The 26,600-nt window shown below is 35.9% G+C and overlaps 7 protein-coding genes across 7 annotated transcripts; 5 read left to right on the plus strand and 2 right to left on the minus strand.

Moving 5' to 3' along the window:
• Positions 1-228: 228 nt before the first annotated feature.
• On the minus strand, positions 229-6,441 carry TOT_020000001 (conserved hypothetical protein; the record flags this gene model as incomplete). Its single annotated transcript, XM_009691734.1, has 2 exons — positions 229-843; positions 5,164-6,441. The coding sequence occupies 2 exons, from the start codon at positions 6,439-6,441 to the stop codon at positions 229-231; spliced, it is 1,893 nt and encodes a 630-aa protein (XP_009690029.1).
• Positions 6,442-7,789: 1,348 nt separating this feature from the next.
• Positions 7,790-8,151, plus strand: TOT_020000002 (hypothetical protein; the record flags this gene model as incomplete). The annotated part of the gene is made up of 2 exons (XM_009691735.1): positions 7,790-7,908; positions 7,998-8,151. The coding sequence occupies 2 exons, from the start codon at positions 7,790-7,792 to the stop codon at positions 8,149-8,151; spliced, it is 273 nt and encodes a 90-aa protein (XP_009690030.1).
• Positions 8,152-8,760: 609 nt separating this feature from the next.
• On the plus strand, positions 8,761-10,205 carry TOT_020000003 (hypothetical protein; the record flags this gene model as incomplete). The annotated part of the gene is made up of 2 exons (XM_009691736.1): positions 8,761-8,837; positions 10,058-10,205. 2 exons carry the CDS (start codon positions 8,761-8,763, stop codon positions 10,203-10,205), a joined length of 225 nt encoding a protein of 74 aa, XP_009690031.1.
• Positions 10,206-11,344: 1,139 nt separating this feature from the next.
• On the plus strand, positions 11,345-18,535 carry TOT_020000004 (uncharacterized protein; the record flags this gene model as incomplete). Its single annotated transcript, XM_009691737.1, has 3 exons — positions 11,345-12,610; positions 12,638-15,332; positions 15,369-18,535. The coding sequence occupies 3 exons, from the start codon at positions 11,345-11,347 to the stop codon at positions 18,533-18,535; spliced, it is 7,128 nt and encodes a 2,375-aa protein (XP_009690032.1).
• A 7-nt stretch (positions 18,536-18,542) lies between these two features.
• TOT_020000005 (hypothetical protein) lies at positions 18,543-18,671 on the plus strand (the record flags this gene model as incomplete). Its single annotated transcript, XM_009691738.1, has 1 exon — positions 18,543-18,671. One exon carries the CDS (start codon positions 18,543-18,545, stop codon positions 18,669-18,671), a length of 129 nt encoding a protein of 42 aa, XP_009690033.1.
• A 431-nt stretch (positions 18,672-19,102) lies between these two features.
• Positions 19,103-23,686, minus strand: TOT_020000006 (uncharacterized protein; the record flags this gene model as incomplete). The annotated part of the gene is made up of 1 exon (XM_009691739.1): positions 19,103-23,686. One exon carries the CDS (start codon positions 23,684-23,686, stop codon positions 19,103-19,105), a length of 4,584 nt encoding a protein of 1,527 aa, XP_009690034.1.
• A 1,190-nt stretch (positions 23,687-24,876) lies between these two features.
• Positions 24,877-26,371, plus strand: TOT_020000007 (conserved hypothetical protein; the record flags this gene model as incomplete). Its single annotated transcript, XM_009691740.1, has 2 exons — positions 24,877-26,141; positions 26,293-26,371. 2 exons carry the CDS (start codon positions 24,877-24,879, stop codon positions 26,369-26,371), a joined length of 1,344 nt encoding a protein of 447 aa, XP_009690035.1.
• Positions 26,372-26,600: the final 229 nt, after the last annotated feature.

Raw genomic sequence — 26,600 nt, forward strand, 5'->3', positions numbered from 1 at the left:
AGTATGTTATCAGATGGTAGCGTAAGGACAAAAAATGACAATTTATAATAAATATTTTTAAAATATTGAACATTCAAATATAGTCTAAACTAAGTTCTACTGATTATATAGGCCAAATAAGTGAATATCACTAACATTAAACACATATTATATTCCATTACAAATTAAGTCGATTTATTCACACATAATTGTTATAAAATTACGTTCGCTCATTAAATTTTACAAATTTTAAGAAAGTTTAAAAATACGAGTTATAAAAAAGTTTTTCCTATTGAGCGCCCTTATTTTTTCAAAATACTTATCTACCTCGTTGCTATGATTAAAAGGCTTTATCCGTGTAATTCCAATAAAATGAAAAGGTTTATACCAATCGTCATATTTTCTTACGTAGCTGTAAACAAAAAGTGTGTTTGTGTGTAAATGTATGGTTACTTCGTCTGTTGGAGTATCACGAATGTATTCGATTCGATGAACATAAGATCCTTCTGGTAACGTCATGATATTAATGTAATAAAATTTAATTATGTCAATTCCATAATTGCTCTTTGCAGTTATAGTTAAATTATTTGTTAGATCTCCAGAGTATTGTACATAAGTAGAGTAACTGTTGAAATAATAAAAATCAAGTTCAAGTTTTTGAATTATATTATGTTTTTTAATTTTGTCGTTATGGATCGTGCTAATTGTAACTTGAGCATTAGTTATTGTTAATATAGATAGGTTGTCTGGCAATGTTTTAATGGCATCGTCATTGGCGTTGTAATCCCAACGGTCTCGTATAATTTTTTTGTCGTCTGTATTCAAAGACATATAAACATGTGCTATAGTGTTTAATATTTTTTGCTCATTTTCTCCTTGGCATTGACATGATTTGATTGATTTGACTTGTACCCACTCACCATAATAATTGTCTCTAGAACGAGGTATATATGCTTTATTGTGGTAACAAAACATCATTGGACCAACATATGAAGCCTCAAAATATACGTATAAATCAGTCTGAGCTTTTTCGTATAATATAATTTCTGTATTTAAGCGATAAATTTTTTGCAAGTTCGGATATTCGACGTCTAGGACTTTTTTGAACTCTGCATTTATATTGTCCTCATACTTATGGTTAAATTCAGCCAATGATGACAATTCTACTACCTTATTGTTTTTGTAATATTTAAAAAAGTCTGAATATCCAAAGTACCTCGGATTGTAACCTTTAGGTTGATGAAATACCACCGTAGAAAATTTTTCAGGATAGCTTTTGTGGAAGTAAACATCGATTCGTTTATGTATTGTTTCAGGCAGATTATTAAGGAAATTAACCGTAATCCCATCAAATCTAATAGCAAAATTAGCATTAGACCAATTTCCACATGAAGAGCAGGTGTGGGCATAGCGTAAATATGAAAGATTTGTAAATTCTTTTTTTTGAACAAACATATAATATTTTTCAGCATCATAATAAGTACGATGTCCTCGTTGATCCAAATCAAATATGATTTTACTCCTATAATCAACGTCAGGTTCAGTCTTTTGGAATTCAATATTAGTAAATTCGTCATATGATGGTACCATTATTCTTAAATCAGATTTAAATGGTCCTTTAGGGATAATTGTCTGTATGAAACATTCGAAATTTAGTGACTTTAATTTAGAGTTGTCTTGGCGCTTGACAACTATAGAATCAGGTTGACTTTCGCTTAACTCTTGTACATTTTTGGGTTTACGAACTGCGCTTTTCAAGCGGCGTTCCATTTCTTCCTTATTGTAAGTGGTTTGTTTACTTAATAATACTATTACAGCATTTATAAGAGAAGCTTCAATTTTCTTTAATAATTTTATTAACTTGTCGGAATTGGATTCAGTAAGTTTACTGTGTATTATATTTTCGTTTTCAATTTTTTCACTTAATAAATTTTGATAATTATGTTTATCTAAATGATTCCAGAATGTCAAAGCTCCTTGTTTGTTTATGTAATAATAGTCAATTTTGCTATCCTGCTTTAAAAAACTTATTAACAGCGGCATATCCAAATTGATACTATAGTATACAGTTACACTTGTATAGACAATATTTTGGAGCCCAGTAATTACAACCATTGCTCCACTCTCATCCTGACTCAGCAGGACATCACCATTATATATTACACAGGCCTTTTTGGAATTATTGTTGGCTGTAGGTCTGTGAGTGTATTTACTAAACCCTTTCTGTTTGAGTTCCTGAACCGATTCCTCAGCTAGGCTGATCTTGCCGCCATTGTAATTATTTTGGGCAGTGCTGTCAATCTTTTGATCTATTCTGTAGGTAATCAGGCTACCGAGACCGTCATTCTCTTCCAATAGTGGTGTTAGCACAGTTTTGTCGTCAGTGTAATCGCCCATTGAGGATATATTTTTGCCCTGAGCCTTGTCAGTTGTAAAGTTGGACATTTTATAGTACTTTGTGCCACCGGTAAAGTGTAAAACGATTAGTAAGGGGGTGTTTGTCTCATCATATTTGTTATAATAGACTTCTGAACGTGAGTAAACCATATTCGCGTACTCTCCGTCAGGCTTTAGGGTGAGCTTTTCGTCGTCAGACTTGAACACAGTAAGGTTTTTTCCAATTTGTTGATTAGTTGGTGTAAACTCATATTTGAGCATCAGCTTGCATGGAGGATACTCCTCACCACTCGTTGGCTTCTGGTACGTGTTAATGGCATTCGGGCTGCTGGCCAGACCAAATTTGTAATATGTTTGTTCTGCTGTTTCTTTTAACTTGTTCAACAATTGAACCATCACCTCATTGTCATTTTTGATCAACTCGTCGTGTATATTGGCCTTATTGATCCTTCTTTTTAAAAACTCATTTGTGGCGTTTTCATTTAACGGTTCCCAGTGTATAGCGTTCTTTTCGTACAGTTTTTGATAAAAATAGTCAACCTTATTATTATGGAAAAATCCGACCAATAGAACCTCGTCAGATTCGGGGCTAAAATAGACATCAATTTGTTTTATCATAAGTTCTTGTACATCATCAATTGATACTGCTCTCTTGTCGGTTGCATTCCACTGAGTTAAAATGTTGAGTTTATGTAATATAAATGATTTTTTGATTCCATTTTTCGGTGTGTGTTTATATCTAATGAAGCGACCGTTTTTAATGTTATTTGAATTATTAGTTGTGTTGTCCACATTTACCTTCGAACTGTTGTAGGTGTTGTCCTTGTGGTCGATCTGGTAGGTTATGCTGCCGAGAACTGCGTCGTTGTCCGCAATCATCTTTAACAAAAACTCCTTTTCGCTCGGGTACGCCGGGAGCCCAAATGTGGTCTTGGCGCTGGTGTTGGTTTTATCGCTTTCAAATTCTGAGAACCGGTAGTATTTTTTGTGCTCCTGTTTATCCTGTCCTTGATAATGCAACACCAACATGATTGGGTGGGTAAAATGCCAATCATACCTGTTGTAATACAACTCTTCAAATAGAACAGTGTGATTCTTATAGTCTCCTTCCCTCAGTATCACCTTGTTACTGCATTGTGCATCTTTGCAAACTTGAATATCTCCGACCTTGTCATACATTAGCTGGTTCCTGTAAAATTTGAACAATTTGCAGGTCGAGTGTTCAGTGGTTGCTTTTTGAATTATGTAGGTTTCAATCACGTTCAGCATCAGCAATGTTTTACGAAGTTCTGCCAATAACGTAGAATTTTGACCTGTTTCGCAGGGACACTTGGTAATAGTATCCACAGGTACCCACTTGGTAGTGTAGCTCTCTTTGTTTAAAGGCCTATAGGCTTTGCCTCCATAGCAGACCAGCAAAGGCCTTTCGTCCGTATCTTCGCTGAAATACACGTGAACATTCCCCTTGCAGCTATTATAGGAGAGTTTGTTTATGGGCGTTAGGCCATTTGCATCTGAGTGCAACTTTATTTCCATAACGTTGTTAGGTCCGAGGTCGCGAAGAAACAGCCGTAAACCTCCAATGGCATTTATTCCCGTTTCTCCTTTAAATCGGTGTTCATAGTACTTAAACCATTTAAATTCGCCCTCGTTTGGCAATTCTACTGCATCAGACAGGGATATTGGTAAGGTAGGACCGGTCTGTACCTGCCTGCCACTAACTTCGTAAATTTTACCTCTATAAGTTTTAGATCCGCCGTCTCCCTGCCTGTTGCCGATTATAACCTGGAGTGTCTTGGCAAAATCATGACGTATCTGATTCAGTTTTTCACCGAGTGCTTCAAAATTGGCAAGGTCAATTTGTTCATCGACCTTTTGATAAAGCTTGGCTGGGCCCGTATTTGACTTCAATATGTAATATGGCCGATAACTATTGTCGTTTTTGACAGCAACCAACAGTGGCACGCTGAAATCAGCATCATCTTTGAAGTAGTAGGTCACGACCTCCTCGGCAGTAGTGTAAGGATTTACAGCTCTGGTTGCAGATATGCACTTAGCGTCGTGTTCATTGGTACCAAATTTGATGCAACTTGCATCGTAGGACACATTTCCTAGTCTGTACCCCGGTTTAGCAGTGTGAACATATTTATCATAGCAGAATTTGCAGCCAGTAACTGATGTGCCGGCCGTTTTGCTAACCACATTCTGTACGGGGGTTCCATTGAATGTGTGTACTGTATACGCAGTCTGGCCAGAAAGCTTTATATTTACTGGGTTTAGCAACTCGCTGACTTGAACGAGCGTTTCAAGCAACTTATTGGCTTCACTGCCCGAATCTGGAGTCTCGCAGTGAGAAATAGAACTAACACGGACCCATTCCTCAAAATATTTATCCAAGCTGTGTGGCCTATAGGCCTTACCTCCGTAGCATAGTAACATGGGTCTAGCATCAGCATGATTTTCGGGAGCTGAGTAATAGGTATATAGTTTATTATTGTTATCGTTGCCAGAAGCTTTTAGATAGTAAATGAAATCCCTTTTGGTTTTGTCGTCATTGTAAAATGAGATCTCAGTGTATTTCCCTGCCTCGGCACTGGTGGGAACTAATACTCTTAATTGTAAACTTTCTGAAGATCCGTTAGGTTGAATTGAATGAGAATAGCATTTAAATCCAGATGATTGAAGAGGTGTGGAATTTTCAAGGAGCACATTAACTTCATTTGGCTGATGTTCGTAATTGGATTCAGATAATGTTGAAGGAGTTGCTGATGCAAGAACTGATGTAACAAGGCTCTTTTCGTATAGGCTCGTTTTATCCAGTAGTAATATAATATTATCATCGTTTTTCCACTTTCCATTTTGGAACTTGTAATGATACAGCTTGTCCAAATCGTCCACAAAAACTATTAAATAAGGCTCGTGATTGAGATGTTGGTAGACTCTGACACTTTTTGTGACCTTTGGTGTGTCCTTCAACTGTATTACAGTTGAATTATACATCAAATGGTCGATAAAAAATTTATTATCATTGGATGGAGTGTGTTCAAAGCACCTATGCACACGTTCTATATTTATTTCGTTAATATAAGATGCTAACTTTAAATTATTTACAACTGTTTCTACTCCTTCTGATCCTATACAGTAATTATCTATTTGATAGGAACGATCACTTGTATCTGTTTTCTGATTGATGTCAATAGTATATTTGAACCCATTCTTGCAAGCGTAATAATTGAGTTTATCATACAAGAAATCTAAAAAGGAAGGATCGTGAAAAGCTGGAAAGTAAACGTGATGCCATTTTTCCTCAGGTGTGTAGCCATAAAATTGTCTTTTGTCAAATGTGTACAAAAATTCTATTAAAAGAGGAAAATTGTTATATGCATAAACCTGTATTGAATATACATTGTTTTTGTATGGAATGTCCAAATTTGACTCAGTAGACCTTTTAACATCATTTTCAAATTTAGTTGTCAATTCTGTATTATTATACAATATTTTACCTAATCTTGTTGACTCCAAGTTATAATTTCTTAATGTGTACCTTTTAAACCTATCTTCTGAAAATTTCAGATTTGTAACATAAACTTTAGAATTATTACTGTCATAATCAGCAATATTAGACAAATTTATATCAACAATTGCATCAATATCTGAATGGATTCTGGGCTTTATGTTTGTAACTAATTTTTTAGAAAAAATAGCCTGAACATCCAATGATTCTTTTTCATTTATAAGTAAAACAGAAGATTGTTCTAAATTTAATTGGATAATGGAAGGTGTTTCAAACGACCATACGACAGATGCAGATAACAAAAGTTGGTCGCTCACAAGCAGCTGGTCGAAATACAGTCTTTCCTTTCCATTATATATGTCTTTTAATAAAACTGGATTGGAAAACTTATGTGTATATAAATTTTGTAACTCTGTCGTTTTTTTTACGGTAACCTGACTAGATCCGCTGGAATAGTCTGTGATTTTACCGATATTTAATTCTAAACAGATAGTCTTTTGAATAAAAAACCTAAACAATAAATATGAAACGAATGTGTAAATGTTTTTCATTGTAAATAAATATGTACACCATTCTTTTAAAGGATTATTTTTATAATATTAAAAAAAAACTGTGGATCTGTAGTTAAAACCATTCCGAACTTAACTGTATTTAAGTTAAAAACTAGAGGGTATTTACAAGTAAATTTAATGAATTTTTGTACTTAATCGATTTGCCCTATCCCTAGAGATGCGAATCATTTATGTGTTATAATTAATTTTTTGGTCTTTTTTTTAATCAAAATAAACTCGAAATCCGTCTAGAAATATACCTAAAAACATAAATTATATACTATATATATAACTCAAGAAAACTAAATTAAAAATTATGATCATTCAAGTAGGTAAACTTATAAAACATTATATTTTACAGTTAAACTTAAAACAAGGTGAAAATATTTCAACTGTTATACATCAAAATTTTAGACCTAGATAAACCTTCATGAGCTATTAAAGAGTAATCTGGTCTTAAGGTTACAAATTTGATGTTTAATAGCTTAGAGTCAAATAAGAATTAAACCCTAAAGGATCGATCACTGGGCTACTATACAATGACAATATTAATTCAAATTATTATCGTAAATCTTTAATCACGTTTTTTATTGGCATTATTTTATTAATGTCGATTTCATACACATAATCCCGAGATAGGCTTAAGACCACAAAAAACTTTTAAGAGTATATCAAAACAACATATACCACAACAACATATCATTACACATTTCGCCAGTTTAACATAATTACTAAAGGATCCGTTGCAGGGAACGACAAGACTAAAACCGAATTGTACATAGTTAACTATTACTGCAAAGATAAAATGTCGATTTATCCTAACACATCGTGCTTATAAATACAGATTCAAACATAATAGTAGATCTTTAATAATGAAGTGTGATTTAAAAAGAGATAAAAAAAGTTTGTGTGTGTGGATGTGTGATAAAAACAAATACAAAGAATACCTTAAAATAACCATTTAAAAGAAAATCTTAATAAACCAAAACCTTCCAACTTCAAAATAAACTTTACATCTATCTAGACCATAATCACTTGATATCTACTAGTGTGAAAATAGTATATAAAAACCAGCTACACATTTTTAACAACCAAGATAGCGGCAGTAGCCACATCCATGAATCCCCGAGTAATCTTATATCTTCATATAGTATTAGCCCAAAGATATCATTTTTAGAGCCCAGACTCGATTATATGTTATACATTAGGTTGTATGTAAACAATTAAACCCAACATATTAAAAACGTGATACTGGACAATATACACATTTTCATTCCATCTAAATTTAAGACAACCATACCACAAAAACTGTAAAAATCATTTTATTTGAAATAACAAATACAGCACAATGACAGGATTAAGAAACGTTAAAGATAAAACAACTTTATTTCCTTATATCGCAGTTTCATTTAATTCCATAGTCGTTCTCCAAGAAGATGTAAAAGTCTCCCACAGAATTTTGGTAGAGTTAGTTTAAATAACGTCACAAATAAATAAGTTTAGTCATGTATAGTATACTTATTAAACACATAATTATGTAAATAAAGATAATGAAGGTTAAAGAATCCAGTATCACAATTTATTCAGATTCATAGGGTAAAAAGAGGAGATTTAAATCACTTTGTTAAATGTAAAAATAAAAGTATTGTTACATGTGCAGTTATTAAATTAATAACCAAAATACGATCTTTTAGAGGCGTTTGCGATTAATATTCCAAATGTAAAAAAAGGGTTTATAGATTCGCTTCGTGATAACGCACTCGAACCTCAAGTTTAAAAGTATGAAGTAACGTGGGGAACTACATACCTAAAAACACAAATAAATGGTTAATAGAATTGCCTGTTACCTAAATATCTGATATATATATATCTGGATTAAAAATTCGATAATACACATCTCAGTAATTAGGGGTTTTATATTAATATTTGAGTTTGTAAGTGTGTGTATAGGAATTGTTAGTGTTTGGTGTTTATTGTATATAAATTGATGTTAAGCACTATGATTCCTGGATACCCAACGATTATACCACCAACTAAAACCACTCAATTATTCTAAACTCTGTTTCAGGGTTCTTAAAAGCATTTACCTGAAACCCTCTATTTCCGATTTATTACCTCAATAAAAACCAAAAATTATAAAAATATATTGTGGTTGACATTATTTTTAATTAGTCAATGTCTATGTTAATTTTGAAAATTATAACAAAAAGCCATCATTTAACTGGTCAGTATTTAGTTGTTATCATATCTGTTGCCACCTAAAACTACAATACACATTTTGTGTGTTTCAAGTATGATCGCATTGTATTTAGAATATTTATGGCCACCCCGGTTTCTGAAGCATCTTCAGCCGAAGGACAATCTATGGTACAAGAAGTTAACGAGGCATCAAAGGAGTGCCTTTTAAGTTATTACATAATTACTCAACAATGTAGTAACAGTGTAATTTCAATGTAGTATTGTTTATATGTGTTAGTGTTATAGCAGAATCTGTGTGTTCGCAGTTGCCTTGTAAAAGTTTAGTAGAATCCATTTGATTTATTGATGAGTTTTTGTAGAATAAGTATAACAACATAACACATTAAACTTATTGCAAAGTTTTTGTAGCTTAACAAAATATAAATCAAATTTAACTTGGTATTTTATAAGGAATACCTTTATAAGTAACTGGAAAAAAGGTACATATAATTTTAGAATGAACACATGAGATTATTTATGGCATATTGTTGGTATTACATTACATAATATTTTTTACTCACACAATATTATCTTTTTTTAATTATATTATATTAATTAATTTAATATTATATATATTTGAATTTGAGCTAAATATTGGCAATTATATTACGATTTAACTGAATTACATATATCCATTCGTATAGGGTCAACCTACAGATTCCATACATATACCTAATAATGTACAAACTTATACACATTTTTAAAACTTTTGTTTAGTTAATTTTGTTATATTAATAATTAATAAATTTTATTAGTATATTTGATAAAGACATTTAACAGTATAAATCGGTAACATACCATACACAAACATAATAGAACATGGCACCTATGGAATGTGGTAATTAGAAATTAACCATTATTACCACACTTATGTATTATATTTGTGACGGGGATCATTTTTTACACACCAATGATAAATATAATAATATATTCTAATAATAGCTAAATGGGATATCATCTGATGACATATAACCATACACTCATTGCTTAGTGTTTCAGGTTTTTGTATCATTGTCATAGGTCACTCAATCTTACACCTATAACCAATCGAATAACACTAAAACCATGTCTTGTTGTTAGACATACATTAGGTGTGTTTTATACACAGTTATTTATTTTATGGTTATTGTAACGACCGTGTCTTCGGTGAGTAAGACCAGCTGGTGATCAGGTATACCTACCATAACTGTGCCACACTCAGCCTATTAGCCAGTTAGGGTCAGTTGGGTCACCCTGGAGTACCTGTGCATCCCATGCTCCTTCATTGTACCTTAATATAACAACTATGGACAGTTAATGTGTGATGCCATTGTAGCCAAATACGCCATCGTATATTGACCTATTACCCAGTTATACAATGGCAACACTAATAAAACAGGCCTAGATGTGTGCAGGTGAACAGGCCACGTCCCAATAGACTTCACTCTGGACCAAGGCAATATTTTACTGGTGGATACCTCGTATCTGTTACTATACACATACCAAACCCACTAGCAAAGGCAAAATCTGGCTCTGTCCTGTACTAAAACAACAAACTATCAAATTAGGATCTTATTTGGTACCAGATGGATTACTTGATAAATCGCTGCTATATGAGACATAACTAGGAATGGGCTATTTGTGAGTGGATTCTACAAGATTCTCCTGATAAACATCATGTAGATAAACGACTAACAATATTCCGTTGTTATAAGTGGCCATATGTACATTATGGCCAGTTAACACTGATTCATGGATTGTTTACTAAACTTGTGTAACTGAAAAATGAATTCTGGAGATTTTCTATTCTGTGTCGATATCATGTTATACTTTCATAGGATTGATTTTTATATTCATTAGTATTTCAGTTTAAAATGGTAGGCAGACAGCTATATAATATGATATGGCTGGGGTATCACAAGTCAATACTAGCCTTATAACTGGGTTATAACAAACGATATTATGTATTATTGTTAGGATACTCTGTTTATAAAGTGGTCCATTTAAATTTGATAGTTCAACACATATATATTTAACAGCTTTGTTGATAGCTGTCCACCATTTCATTCTTGTTGATCATATATTATAAACACAATTAACAATATAATAATGAAAATATTGACACTTTAGATTCTCAATTGAATGTATAAATCATTTACTTTTTAAAATTGTTGTAACGATCTAATGTTAATCTAAGCCTTAAGGTTCAGTTAAGCCTTTGTAGTATAAACCAATACAGATCCGTTTTGAATGTAGATTAAATTACGCCTATTGAAAGACAAACATAGAAGTGTGTTAATGAGTTAGTGGATTCACGGTTTAGATAATTAAAAATATATTCATGAAAACAATGATGGTTAATACCGTCTACAACTGAGGGATCCTTAAAAAAACTACACAAATTTTAATCATTTATATAATGTGTAAACAATAACACATCAACCCTTAATATTCATACACACTGGTATTTACACATCAAACGCAGTATAATGTCAATAAAATGGATCGCAGTTTTGTTAAGTGTCAAATATTTTGCTTTAAATATTTTGTAAATAATATGTTAAAAACTCAACGCGGATGTACACTCAATACACGTGATAGTGTACATAATCTAATAAAAGTATACCATAATAATAAACTGGTATTGTAGGACCAAGGTGCCCAGATATAACCAATATACTATACCATGAAGATAGATACCATTGGTACTTGTATATTGGTATACCTGTTAACATGTGTCCGTTTCAATGTTCTTGTAAAAGTAAATGCAGTTGCCAGTCAGCCAGCTACCACATCTCCAATTTACAGTCCACAACGACCTAAAAAAGACGGTGTTGATTTAAACCTAAAGTCAGACACTAAGTCCGGTAAAAACTTTGAGTATAAAAAGGAAGGTAATTATGTCACTTATACTTCCAAGGGTGACAAGGCCTTCAAACTTGTTAAGGACGATAGTACCGAAATTTGGAAATCAAGCCAAGACAGTGATTACTCGGTTAAAGTTGAATTAGATCTTTTGAATAACGAAGCCAAAGCTGTTACTATTCACCTACCAGGAAACAAGACTAAGGTGTTTAAAAAAGATGGTTTGGACCAACACTGGAAAGAAATAGACATTAGCAAATTCAATTTTGAGTCATTCTACATTGATTATGAACATGAAAGTTACATTAGTAAAAATAAATTAGAAAATAACGTTAGAACATTTACCTCTAAAAAGGGATTCGCTTTTAATGGTGCCGTTGAATATATTGATGGTAACAGAGTTGATATATGGAAAGCTAAAAACGATAATGACTACGCCAATAAAATTGAAGTAGATTACATGAATAACGACTCTAAAGCAGTTACTCTTTACTTTCCTGGAAACAAGACTAAATTGTATATGAAACATAATAAGAACGATCAATGGACTGAAGTTGATATCACTAATGTAATTCATAAGACAGTGAGTATCAAGGACGATAAAGAAACCTACTTTTATTCCAACAAGTTCCGAGACTCCACTAGAACTTTTGAGGCTAAAACCGGATTTGCTTTTAATAAAGTTAAAGATGGTGATACTAATATCTGGACCACTACAGACGATTCTGAATTTGCCAATAAAGTGATATATGATAAACGTTACGATGACAAACTTGATGTTACAATTAATTTGAACAATGGAATGCGGAAGTTGTACATTAAAAAAAAATCCAATGAACCTTGGGAAGAAATAAATTTAACCAAAGTAAATCCTAAGTTCGTAAACATTGATTACGATCATGAAACATACTCTTACAAACATGAATTAGATAAAAATATTAGGACTTTTACCGCTAAGAATTGTTTTGCTTTTGAGGGAGTCATTGAATATATTGAAGATAACAGAGTTGATATTTGGAAAGCTAAAAACGATAGTGAGTACGCCAATAAAATTGAAGTTGATCTTATGAATAAAGACTCTAAAGCAGTTACTCTTTACTTTCCTGGAAACAAGACTAAGTTGTTCAAGAAAGATGGTAAGAAAAATCCCTGGACTGAAATTGATACAACCGAATTAAATCGAATGACATTGAATATCCAGCATCAAAATCACAGTTACTTCTATACTAATTTGTTTCATAATTATGTTAGAACATTTGAAGCCCGAAAAGGATTTGTATTTAATTTTGTTAAAGACGGCAATACTGATCTATGGACCACTAGTAACGAGAACGAATATGCTAAGAAAGTTGTGACAGATGAAGATAACAAAGTCACCATCTACATAGGTGATGATGGAATTGTAAAGGTATTTAATAAGAATGATAACGGTAAGTGGTCAGAAGAGCATTTAGGTGATAGTCAGTCAGTAAAAAAAGCTTTCGAAACACAATCTAGTTCATCAGTTCCTAAGACTTCTGCTTCAATAACTGGTGTTGATTTAAACCTAAAGTCAGACACTAAGTCCGGTAAAAACTTTGAGTATAAAAAGGAAGGTAATTATGTCACTTATACTTCCAAGGGTGACAAGGCTTTCAAACTTGTTAAGGACGATAGTACCGAAATTTGGAAATCAAGCCAAGACAGTGATTACTCGGTTAAAGTTGAAGTAGATTACATTAATAACGACTCTAAAGCAGTTACTCTTTACTTTCATGGAAACAAGACTAAGTTGTTTATGAAACATTCTAAAAACGATCCATGGACCGAAATTGATATCACCAAAGTAAATACTAAGTCAATAAACATCGATTATCCTCATGATAGTTACTTTTTCACTAATAATGAATCTAAGAACGTCAGAACATTTATACCTAAGAGCGGATTTATCTTTAATTGTGCACTCGAATATCTCAATGAACATAAGATCGAAATATGGACCACTAATGACGAAAATGAATACGCTAAGAAAGTAGAATATGCTAAACGTAATTCCGGTATCGCTGATTTAACAATTTATAAGGTTAATGGAAAAAAACAATTATTTATAAAAGAATATGCCACATATTCTTGGAAACAAGTTGATATTACCAAAGTAAATCCCAAGTCAATTGACATCGATCATGATCATGAATGTTATTTCTACAAAAATGAACTAACAGGTAACTTTAGAACATTTACTTCTAAGACGGGATTTGCCTTTAACTGTGCCAATGAATATGTCGATGGTAATATGATTGAAGTTTGGAAAACGGATAAAGAGAATGACTACGCCAATAAAATTGAAGTTGATCTTATGAATAAAAACACCAAAGTCGTTACTATATATATGCCTGAAAATAAAACTAAGTTGTTCAAGAAAGATGGTAAGAAAAATCCCTGGACTGAAATTGATACAACCGAATTAAATCGAATGACATTGAATATCCAGCATCAAAATCACAGTTACTTCTATACTAATTTGTTTCATAATTATGTTAGAACATTTGAAGCCCGAAAAGGATTTGTATTTAATTTTGTTAAAGACGGCAATACTGATCTATGGACCACTAGTAACGAGAACGAATATGCTAAGAAAGTTGTTTCAGCAAAACGTTCCTATGGTATTTTTGACTTAACAATACATATGATTAATGGAAAAAATAAGTTATTTATAAAAGAAAAAGACAATGATCCGTGGAAAGAAATAGATTTAACCGTAATTAATCCCAAATCAATGAATATTAAGTATCCATATCATAGTTACTTTTATACTAACATTTTGGACGATGAAGTTAGAACATTTGAAGCACGAAACGGATTTGCCTTTAACGTTGTCAATGAGTATATTGGTAACAACAGGGTTGAAATTTGGTCCACTAGTAACGAGAACGAATATGCTAAGAAAGTTGTGACAGATGAAGATAACAAAGTCACCATCTACATAGGTGATGATGGAATTGTAAAGGTATTTAATAAGAATGATAACGGTAAGTGGTCAGAAGAGCATTTAGGTGATAGTCAGTCAGTAAAAAAAGCTTTCGAAACACAATCTAGTTCATCAGTTCCTAAGACTTCTGCTTCAATAACTGGTGTTGATTTAAACCTAAAGTCTGATACTCAGTCTACTGATAAGTTTGAGTTTACAAAGGAAGGTAATTTTGTCATTTATACTAATAAGGGAGACACCGCTTTCAAACTTGTTAAGGACGATAGTACCGAAATTTGGAAAACTGATAAAACTACTGATTATTCATGTAGAGTTGAAGTAGATGTTATGAAAAATGACGCAAAAGCTGTTACTATATACATGCCTAATGATAAAACTAAGTTGTTTAAAAAAGATGGTATGAACCAACCCTGGAAAGAAATAGACATTTCTAAAGTAACTCCTAAATCAGTGAATATCGATTATGAACACGAAAGTCACTTCTATAGTAACAAGTCCGACAACAATATTAGAACATTTACAGCTAAAAGGGGATTTGCTTTTAACTGTGCCAATGAATATGTCGATGGTAATATGATTGAAGTTTGGAAAACGGATAAAGAGAATGAATTCGCCAATAAAATTGATGTCAATATTATGAAAAATGAAGACAAAACAGTTTCTGTTTATATTGATAATAATAAAACAAAAGTATTTAAGAAAGATCGTAATACCAATGATTGGAAAGAAATTGATATCACTAAAGTAAATCCTATCGCAGTGGATATAGATTATGATCAAGAAAGTCTTTATTACAAAAATAACTTAAATAATAATCTTAGGACTTTTACCGCTAAGACTTGTTTTGCTTTTGAGGGAGTCATTGAATATATTGAAGATAACAGAGTTGATATTTGGAAAGCTAAAAACGATAATGACTACGCCAATAAAATTGAAGTAGATTACATTAATAACGACTCTAAAGCAGTTACTCTTTACTTTCATGGAAACAAGACTAAGTTGTTTATGAAACATAATAAGAACGATCAATGGACTGAAGTTGATTTAAACAATGTAACTCCAAAGTCAGTCAACATTGATTATGAACACGAAACTCACTGTTACAAAAATAAATTACATGGGTTTTGTAGAACATTTACTCCTAAGACAGGGTTTGCTTTCAATGTTGTTAATGAGTATATTAATAACAACAGTATAGAAATTTGGTCCACTACTAACGAGTCTGAATATGGCAAGAAAGTAGAAGTTGATATTATGAAAAATGGTGCAAAAGCTGTTACTATATATATGCCTGATGATAAAACTAAGTTGTTTAAGAAAGATGGTATGAACCAATCATGGAACGAGATTGACACTACCAAAGTAAATCCTATGTCAGTAAATATCCAACATTCAAGTGATACGTATTTCTATACAAATATGTTTCATAACGATATTAGAACATTTACTTCTAAGACGGGATTTGCTTTCAATCTTGTTAACGAGTATATTAATAACAACAATGTCGAAATTTGGACCACTAACCAAGAGTCTGAATATTCTAATAAAGTTGTTTCAGCAAAACGTTCCTATGGTATCCTTGATTTATCAATACATATGAATAATGGAAAAAAGAAGTTATTTATAAAAGAGAGTGAAGATCAAGGTTGGAAAGAGATAGATATTACCAAAGTTAACCCTAGGTCAATGAATATAAATGATAGATATCATAGTTACTTTTATACTAACAGGTTTGACAACGGCGTCAGAACATTTATTTCTAAAACAGCATTTGCCTTTAATGTTGTTAAAGATGGCGATAATAATATATGGTCCACTAGCAACGAGAACGAATACTCTAAAAAGGTAGTAACAAAGGATGATAAAGTAACTATTTACACAGGGGAAGATATCAATGCTAAAACAAAGGTATTTGTTAAGGAAGATAACGGTAATTGGACAGAAGATACAACAGCAGCCACTACGGTACCATATCAAGGTTCTTCATTTGCACAAGTTAAACTGTTCAAGTCTAATCCATCAGATCCATCTAATCCTTCAGAATTAGATGCTAATGATTTTAGTTCTTCTACAAGTGGAAGTATAGTCTCATTCAAGATCGCAGACGGTGTTAATTGTGTTCAGTTAATATATAACAATGTTTTATTGTGGCTCTACGACTCTTCACAATATGGAGGCAGATACCCCAAGTTATTATACCATAATACAGAAACCGATATTTTATTACTTATGTTTGAAGGTTTAGATATGACTTTTGAAAAGAATGATCAAGGTCAGTGGTTATTCACAGAATCAGGTCCTTTAACCGTTAGATTCTATGTAATCGATCCTAACGATAACACCAAGACTGTCGAACTCCCTAGTACTCACTATACAACTACTGACAGTGGTGATATTACTACATTCAATATCGCAGACAATGTTGATACTATCGCATTAACGTATGGTCAAGTTTTATTATGGCAGCATGACCCTGAACTCCATGGTGACATCTATCCCAAATCATTATATTGTATTAAAAGTACAGAGACTATCGTGCTTCAATTTGTGGGTTTAGATATTTCATTTGCAAAGAATGATCAAGATCAGTGGGTGTACACTGAGATTGATACATCTGCCGATGGATCAGCTACTACCCAACCAAGGGTAAAATTATTAAAGTCTAATCCATCAGATCCATCCAATCCTTCAGAACTAGGTGCTAATGATTTTAGTTCGTCAACAAGTGGAAGCGTGGTGTCATATCATATCGCAGACGGTGTTAATTGTGTTCAGTTAATATTTGACGATGTTTTATTGTGGGCCTATGACTCTTCACAATATGGAGGTAGATACCCCAAGTCATTATACCATAATACAGAAACCGATATTTTATTACTTAGGTTTGAAAGTATAGATCTAACATTCGTAAAGAATGATCAAGGTCAGTGGTTATTCACAGAATCTGGACCACTAGCCGTCAAGTTCCACATAGTTGATCCTAACGATAACACCAAGACTGTCGAACTCCCTAGTACTCACTATACAACTACTGACAGTGGTGATATTACTACATTCAATATCGCAGACAATGTTGATACTATCGCATTAACGTATGGTCAAGTTTTATTATGGCAGCATGATGCCAATAAACACAGTGGTATGCATCCTAAGTCATTAGTTTTTACTAAAAGTGCAGAGACCATGGTACTTCAATTTGAGAGTTTAGATATCTCATTCGCAAAAAATGATCAAGGTCAATGGGAGTACACAGAGCATACATCAGACAGTGAAGCAGCTACTACACAACCTGAATCAGGTGGCTCTACAGAACCTGTTGAAGGTGTTTCTACTACACCAACACCTGAATCTAGTGGAGAAGGTACTCCCGCTACACCACCAGCTCAAACTGGATCATCCACTACACAGCCAAGAGTCAGGTTATTAAAGTCTAATCCATCAGATCCATCCAATCCTTCAGAACTAGGTGCTAATGATTTTAGTTCGTCAACAAGTGGAAGCGTGGTGTCATATCATATCGCAGACGGTGTTAATTGTGTTCAGTTAATATTTGACGATGTTTTATTGTGGGCCTATGACTCTTCACAATATGGAGGTAGATACCCCAAGTCATTATACCATAATACAGAAACCGATATTTTATTACTTAGGTTTGAAAGTATAGATCTAACATTCGTAAAGAATGATCAAGGTCAGTGGTTATTCACAGAATCTGGACCACTAGCCGTCAAGTTCCACATAGTTGATCCTAACGATAACACCAAGACTGTCGAACTCCCTAGTACTCACTATACAACTACTGACAGTGGTGATATTACTACATTCAATATCGCAGACAATGTTGATACTATCGCATTAACGTATGGTCAAGTTTTATTATGGCAGCATGATGCCAATAAACACAGTGGTATGCATCCTAAGTCATTAGTTTTTACTAAAAGTGCAGAGACCATGGTACTTCAATTTGAGAGTTTAGATATCTCATTCGCAAAAAATGATCAAGGTCAATGGGAGTATACAGAGACTATTGTATCCGGCCAATGATTGTACCATGTGTACAAGTAGGAGGCTACTACTAATTCACCTGATAGACTACAATCTTTGTATAATATTTGGAATACTGTTCAATTTATTGAATTATGAAGCTAAAGAACACAAATTGAATGTAGTCCACGTTTAAAACCCTTGTAACATAATGTAATATATATATTTTTACCAGTTAGTCAATGAGCCTTAGTCGTTTGTACTTTCAAATGTTAAACATATATTATTTTTAAAACAAATAACAAATAGACCGTTATTTAATTTAATTTAATAAGTTATATTATTTTCCAGTTGAATTCATAGATATTAACTGTGTGGCTGCCGTACACTATATTATATATCCTTAAGGGTAATATATGGAAGAGTCAATGTAAATTAAATACGAGCAACATGAGGGTGATACGTGTGTACTGTTGGCATAAAAATGGGTTCGATGTGTAGAGTTGGAGCTGCCGAACGCGGGCGATGTCAAATGACGTAACATACGAGGTTTTATACTACATTAAACCATTATATACATCTGGGCATATGTTACAATGATCTATTTTACAGTTGTCACTGACTTCCTCAGTTGAGCGTTATGCTTTCCCCGATTATGCTTGCGATAGACTCATCTGCTGCGATATCACTCGTTTTAATTGTCCTCACCAGGCAACCGTCGTGTATTACCCAGACCGAGGTGCAGGTCTTGAGGACGTTGGCGTTGTGCGCTGTGACGAAGGTCGTGCAGTGCTGGAAATACATCTTGAGCAGCTGGTATATGGGCACGCCGGCGCCATTCGTCTCAGTGTCGTTGTCCAGGTACTGTTGTTCGTCCGAGTTTTCTGGAGGCTCATCGACCAGAATGATTCTGAAGAGGTCTCTGTATAGCACTAGTCTAGCCAACGACAGTGTTCTGAGCTGATTGTATGATAGCAGCATATCGCTGTCGAACGCCGGCTTTGCCAATTCATTGTAGATTGACGTGTCGTAATCGTATCGCGTCGGTATGAATTGGACCGTTTTCGACTTAAGATAGTACAGCACCGGCTCCTCTGGGACCAAAACTGTATCCAACTTCTTCCCTCCTGGAAGCTCGTTTACAAACTTGAGGAGGCCGCAGCTGCTGAGGGCGTATTTAATCTCATCGTCGCTGAAGAGCTTTCTTGGATCTAGGAATCTACGAATGGTCCATCCCTTGAAGACGAAGGGCAGTTGGGGGATGACACCTATAATCTGTCGAAGGACAACCTTGGGGATGTCATTCAGGTCCTTCCCGTCCAACAACACTTGACCCGTTCTGTTCTCGGCTATGTTCTGTAATACTGACAACAGCGTCGTTTTACCGGCGCCTGTTCTACCTACCATACCAATGATTTCAGATTTGTGGGCTGAGACCGTAATATTTTTCAATATCATTCCTTCTGGGTTGTGAATGGATGACGTGTACACGCTCACGTCTTCCAGCTCAACGCCGGCATGTTTATGCGTCAGATAGTCGTCCACGTCTAGGATCGTCAACTTCGGGTGGTAGAAGAGCTTCCTCAAGCCGTAAAACTTCTTGTTATCAGATTCAAACTCTGCTGCCCTTCTTTTTATCAACTCTCCTTCGTAGACCTTTTTGACGTCTTTGTTCGTCGGATTGACCACGTACTCCTCGTGGGTGTTGAGGAACTTGTCGAACTCCACGCCCATGCCCGGCGGTATGAAGTACTGGAACCTCTCGACTGAGCATATGGCTATCTCGAACTTTGAGAAAATCGAGGAGAATTTCTCGAATGACTTCACGACGCTCAGCGAGAGCGAGAGCGCCAGCAAGAAGTAGCCGACCTTGAGCTTAATCTTCGTGAACTTGTCGAGCGTGATCAACAGGATGAGTATCAAAAGCGTCGAGTACGAGAAGATCCAGTTGAACAGTATCGACGACCAGGACACCAGCGAGTAGAGCACGAACTTGCACCTTGCCTTGTATTCCCTGTGTTCCATGAAACTCGTCAAAAGGTCCGAGTTCCTTCCGTAGCTCCTGTATATCGAGGACCCTGTGATCGCATTCTCGAGCACCGAGTTGAGGTGGAAGCACGTCTCCAGATACGCGAAGTGTATGTTTTTGGAGGAATGGATGTACCTTTTCAGGACGCAGAAGTAGACGAATAGCATTGCGCTGATAACGAATGGTATAGAGATGGGTATCAGGTAAAAGAGCGTCACGATGTGTATCAGCGTCTGTATCAGGTACGTGTAGCACAGCGAGAGGTAGTATCCCACCTCCTCGTCCACGACGTACATGTCACATGAGATAGAGGTTATTATTTGGCTGATGTCCCTCTTGATTTTAATTACTGAGGAGCTGTTTTTAAATATTGAATCGACCACGTACTCGTGTATTTTACGTGACGATATGATGCACGATACTGAGAACAGCACCGATGACAGGAGGCTGAACATGATCGTGATGATGATCACTGTCAGGACAATGTACAATGAGTACTTTGAATACGTTCTGATTTCAAACATATCCACTGAGATTCCGTTTTTGTACTTCTGTATGTTCTTCGTTATGTGGTATGACACGTTTGTTGCGAATACGTACTTCAGGTTGTTCATGATGTTGAGTGCGATGTTCAGCAGGATGTATATTAGGAACGTCGGAAGTGCCGGCTTCATGTACACCACGTACGGGTTGAACTTAATTCCTGAAAGCTCGTTTTTGACGTACGTTTTAAATGACCTGCTGTACTTCGATATTGTCTGCTCTACTCTTCCCGACCTCGTTATCGAGTCCGAGTTACAGCGGTTAATCATATCGTTCGTCAAGTAGTTCATTAGGTACTCGCCGTTGCTCACCGGCGACACCTCAGTGCTATCTCCGTTGATGTTAACTCTGTTTTTTTTGACGAAGTCGTGTATGTCTGCGTAGAACTTCAGCGTCCTGTTCTTGATGTTATAGATCGGGATGCTTGGCACCTGCTTCAGGTCTGACAGCTTCGAGGTCGTGACCAGTGTCTGGTACGAGGACGTCAGGACTACTGACAGGTCCCCCTTCATCAGGAGCCCTGTTTTAACGTTAAAGAGGTTATTGAATATGTTTTTCGAGACGTAGGGGTCCAGGCTGTTGAACGATGCGTCCAGGCACATCAGGAACGAACATTGACTGTTGTTATACTCAGTGTTCACTTTGTGGAATACCAGATACGCGTACACTGCTCGCGCCAACTCCATTCTTACACGTTGACCTCCACTCAGGGAGTGCGCGTTGTCCGACAACACGCGTCTGTCTCCCTTTTCCCAGGTCGATATGTCGTAGTCCAGCTCCACTGCACTCAAAACGGTGTTGTACAACTGCTCGTCGAAGCGATAGCCGAACGTGATGTTTGACCTTATGGTGCCGTGCTGTAGCCAAATATCTTGGGATGCGTAGAATATTGGCATTGATGTGTGTAGAGGCACAACTGCCATCGATCCCCCGACCAGCGTCATCTCACCCAGGATCGACTTGATGAAGTTAGACTTTCCTGACCCTTGCACTCCCGTTATTATTGCGATTTCGCCTCTTTTCAACTCGAAGTTGACCTTTTTAAGATACTGTTCGTATGTCATGCTTGCCAGGTCCTTGCACGAGTTTACCCACGAGAAGGTTGCCTCCTTGTAGTACACGACTGCGTCTTTCGGGAGCTCACTCGTTGTGTCACTCACCACTGAGTCCAGGTTATTCGTGCCCGTGAACCTGTTGTCTGCGATGTAGAAATTGGGCGAGCAGTCCTTGATGTACCTGTTGATTCTTTTAAAGGAGGCGTATCCCATTCCAAACATTCTGATCGACATTGGTATCAGGAACATCGAGTCGATGATCCTCAGGAATATGTAAAAGGTCGCCATGAATCCTGCCGTGTCGATTTTAATGATGTCCGAGGTCTCGTTCAGCGACTTGACGAAGTACCTCTGTATCATGTAGAAGGTTATGTTGACGCACATGTTGTAGAGCGTCATGTTGAAGAGCGTCAGCAGCATCCTTATGAAGAAGAGCGAGAGCTCATTGTTCCTGCTCTGCGTGATGATGTTGAGTGCGATGTCGTCGTAGAACATCTTTTTTACCAGCGAGAGTGAGAGTGTGATGTTGTTGCACTTCGTGATCTTGTAGTCGCGCAGGTACAGTATGAAGTTGAACAGGTATGCGTTAAGGATTTCGATTAGTATCATTGAGAAGAGGAAGAATACTCCCACTGAGTACAGCACCCACAGCTCCATTTTAACTTGGAATGAGAGCAGGAATATTCCGTAGCCGAAATTGGTCACGAACTCTATGATGTACTTGAACGACTCCAGCGACTGTGCGATGTAGTACGAGTCGATGATTGCGAACGAGTACATTTGCGAGTTGACGTCCTTGTTCTGGTAGCGCAGCGCCTGGCAGAAGAGCGGGTTCTTCATGCACTCCGACTCCGGGTCACAGCTGTGCAGCACCTGGTTACACACCTTAAGTGCGTTCGTGCCGTTGATGTCGTTTGCGAACTTTCTTCTGTGGCACATTCCGTGCTCGAATATGTTAATTGAGAAGAGGTAGTGCACTATGCAGTTTAGTCTCAGCAGGTAGAAGTTGATGTTTTCCACCAGGAGCCCGTCTATGATCTGACATACTACGATTGCCACCAGGAGCAGGAATGTCAGTATAAATCCGTTTCTATCGTTGTTTATCATTTGCAGCAGTTTTTTGACCAGGATTGCGATACTCATACTCAACAGGTTAACTATGATGAGTCCTATTACTAGGAACAGTCCTCTCTTCCAGATTGTTCTGAAGAGTGCTCTCAGCAGTATTGATCTGTTTGTTCTTCTTGCTCTTCTCGACTTTCGCTTTGACATTTGCGCCTCCTCTCTTTTGATAAGTCCGTCGCTCACGTGCTTCGAGAATATTGGTTGCCAGTAGAGTATTTGGTCTGACACTGGCAGCGGGTGGTACATATACGGCTCCGCGTACACTGCGCATATAAACTTGACCCACTTGTTGAGCCAGTGGTAGAACAGATACTTCCACGCTCCTGCTCCGTCATAGTAGATGAACTTTTTATTCTTTTTTGCTTTGAAAAACGACTTATGGTACAGCTCGGTTTCCCAGAAGAGGTACTCCGGTTCTTCTATGGGCCCTTCCCTCCTGTCGTTTTTGTAATTATTCATGTTAAAACTATTTTCAGATAATCAACTTCATTATTTCAATCATCTTTGGGTATTACTTTTACTACATTCTTCTTTCTGATTTCTCTTCACCTTGGGATATAACTACTCTAAAACGGCCATCCGGGGTTACCTTAATAACCCGGGGATCAGGATATTTCGTACCATGTTATCCCAATTTACCAAATTACAATGGAATCCAGGCCTTTTTTATTGTTTCCCAAGCCCCCATTTATTATAGAATCTTAATCACAGAAATAGGTATATTCAATTATAACTGTCAGATTTTCATTTTGTATTTATATTTAATTTTTGTCACTAAAAGTTTTAGAGGAAAATTGATTTTATTTTTTCGGCACATCTTTATTAATACTACTCATTGTTGTTTTTATCAATTTTCATAAAAATGTGTTGATTTTATCGGTCAAGTTTGAGTTCTTTTCTTAAATTTCTATAATTTAAAGTTATATATAATACAATTTCTGCACTAATTTCAAATGTGTCTTGTTTGTTATTTCAAATATTTTATTTATCATTTTTTGTGTAAATACCTAATTTTACAAAGTTCCGTTGTTGTAGTATTTTGATGTGTATGCTGAATGTTTTAAAATTATTGTAAATTTATCATGTGTATTTTTTACTTTTACATACATCGTTCTTTTGTATATTAATTTTAACATGTATTTCAGAGATATAGGCTTATAATATAAAATACTAACACTCACTAATGCTTCACGATATACTATATAACTATCACACTGGTCTGGGTTCGCTAACTGCATTAGAAGGGTAATGGCATAATCTAAGTGGAATTCGGGGATGGAACGGGTGTGTATTACGTGTGACTAAAGACATCGAGGTCAAGGGTTAGTCAGAATCAACGCGGATAGTCCAATCTACACTGCTGCTGGTTTTCTAAGTCGAGGATAGATTGTTGAAAATTCCCTATAAGATAGATGGGGTATGTAAGGAATTGCGAAGCTGTTTTATAATTTCTGAATGGCTGGATTTGGTGAATCATGTGACAAATGACTAAGTGAAACTCTGGACTATCATTCACTACTGTCCTTTGAGTCGTATAGGCTACTCACAATAGCATTAAGGATGAGTCAGTACTTTCCAAATCAATCTGTTTTTACTCACCGTTCCACTGACTGAAATCTTTAATTTTATGCTGGGTCGCATCAACTGAGATGACAGGTGATAACGAAGACCATAATGCCGTTTTTTCTCAGGTTATTGTGGCGTTTTTCGCGTATTCCGCCTACTTGAGCATTTGCCAGATTGACGCCACATCCGCTCACTTCGCAGTCTCTTTCAACATTCCTGCTCACAACATTAGCATTTATTTTGACAAGCTATACAGCATCCGGTGCCTCTTGACTGGAGTGGGCTGTTTGGCCGAGTACCTTCTCTACCTCTCCATCAACACTCTTGGCGAACCCAGGAGCATTCGCATTTACATCAGCATTGTCAACTTTTCAATATTTCTGCTCACAAGAATCGCCTTTTTAATCGTCTTATACTCATCTTCCAACTTGGGGTACTATGTTTATCTAGTTTTGGCTGTTGAATCGTTTTTTGGTGGCTGTTTTATGTCAATCATGTCTATTGTTCCTGAACACTCCGTTGTTATTACGTTTGGCTCAAACATTTGTCGGCTTACCATCCCCTTGTTCCAGATGATTATCGATAGGCTTTGGTACCATAGACCTCTCGTCATGATCAGGGCTCAGGGCTGGCTTTGCGTCATTTTAACTTTCCTGGGTCTCGTCTTATGGATTTACTACACTAAAAATCTTGATAGCACTTCTCACGTCAACACACCCACTAACACACACAGTAATCAAGTTAAAGCTGATTTTTTCAAAACTTTCACTGGCGCCTTTTCTCCCCTGCTGATGTTCGCTCTCGGGTCCATGTTCAAGGACTTCTTGTACCCTGGCACACTCCCATACGCTGTTCTAGAGCGGTCCAAGAGTCATATGATTAACATGATGGCTAGCGCTATCTATCCCATTGGATCACTAACGCTGTTTCTCTTGGAAAGGGAGGGTCATTTTGAGGAATGGAGCCCCAACTACGACGCCTTTTGGCTTCTCCTAGTGCCCACTCTTATTATAACCATTTTCACTTTCCTGGCCATTCACACCAGGATCCCTTCCGCCATGCGAATTCGTAATTCGCAGGCTGTTGTAATGGTAATGACTTTGTCTCTCATTGTCTATCACAGCTATATGTACCAGCTTAGTTTCACCGGTGTGGCTAAAGTTGTTTATCACGTATCGGGTAAACATGGGGACGACGGCGTCATCACTTTCAACGTCATAATGTCGCTGATTTACATGTTCCTCTTTTCCAAGTTATCTGTGGGCTACAACGTCACCAGGGTCAGCCTTGGCTACCATCTCCCCAAGTACCGGCCCAATCACCGGATGTCTAAGTTTAACACATTCTGGTACATAATCAAGAATATGTTTAGGAAGGCGGGCAGGGACACTATTAGCGACTTTAAAATGAACATTAGACACTACCTATAGCCTATTTGTATTTTCAGTCTTTGTTCGGCGGCTCTGTTCACTCAATTGATCCTATGTTCAATATGGTAGTCACTCTCGTACTCGCTACCTATTGCATCGCTCTTTAGCTTTTAAGCATTACATCATCCGTCACATGTGTATCGAATAAATGCTCCCCTTTAACCATTATATCTTGACATCTCCTTCAATTTTTAAGTTAATTCACGTCAAGGCCGTTACGTCAAAAACATTCAATTTGAAAGCTCAATATACCAAAAATTACTGCCGTATTCCAATCCATAAGCACATCAATACCCTTTTGTGTTTACATTAAACAACATTTGTTTAAATACTACAAAAAAGGTCCATAGTTTAATATTTCAACTCCTATGTGTCAT

The sequence above is a fragment of the Theileria orientalis genome, chromosome 2 (assembly GCF_000740895.1).
Source record: "Theileria orientalis strain Shintoku DNA, chromosome 2, complete genome".
Lineage (NCBI taxonomy): Eukaryota > Apicomplexa > Aconoidasida > Piroplasmida > Theileriidae > Theileria > Theileria orientalis.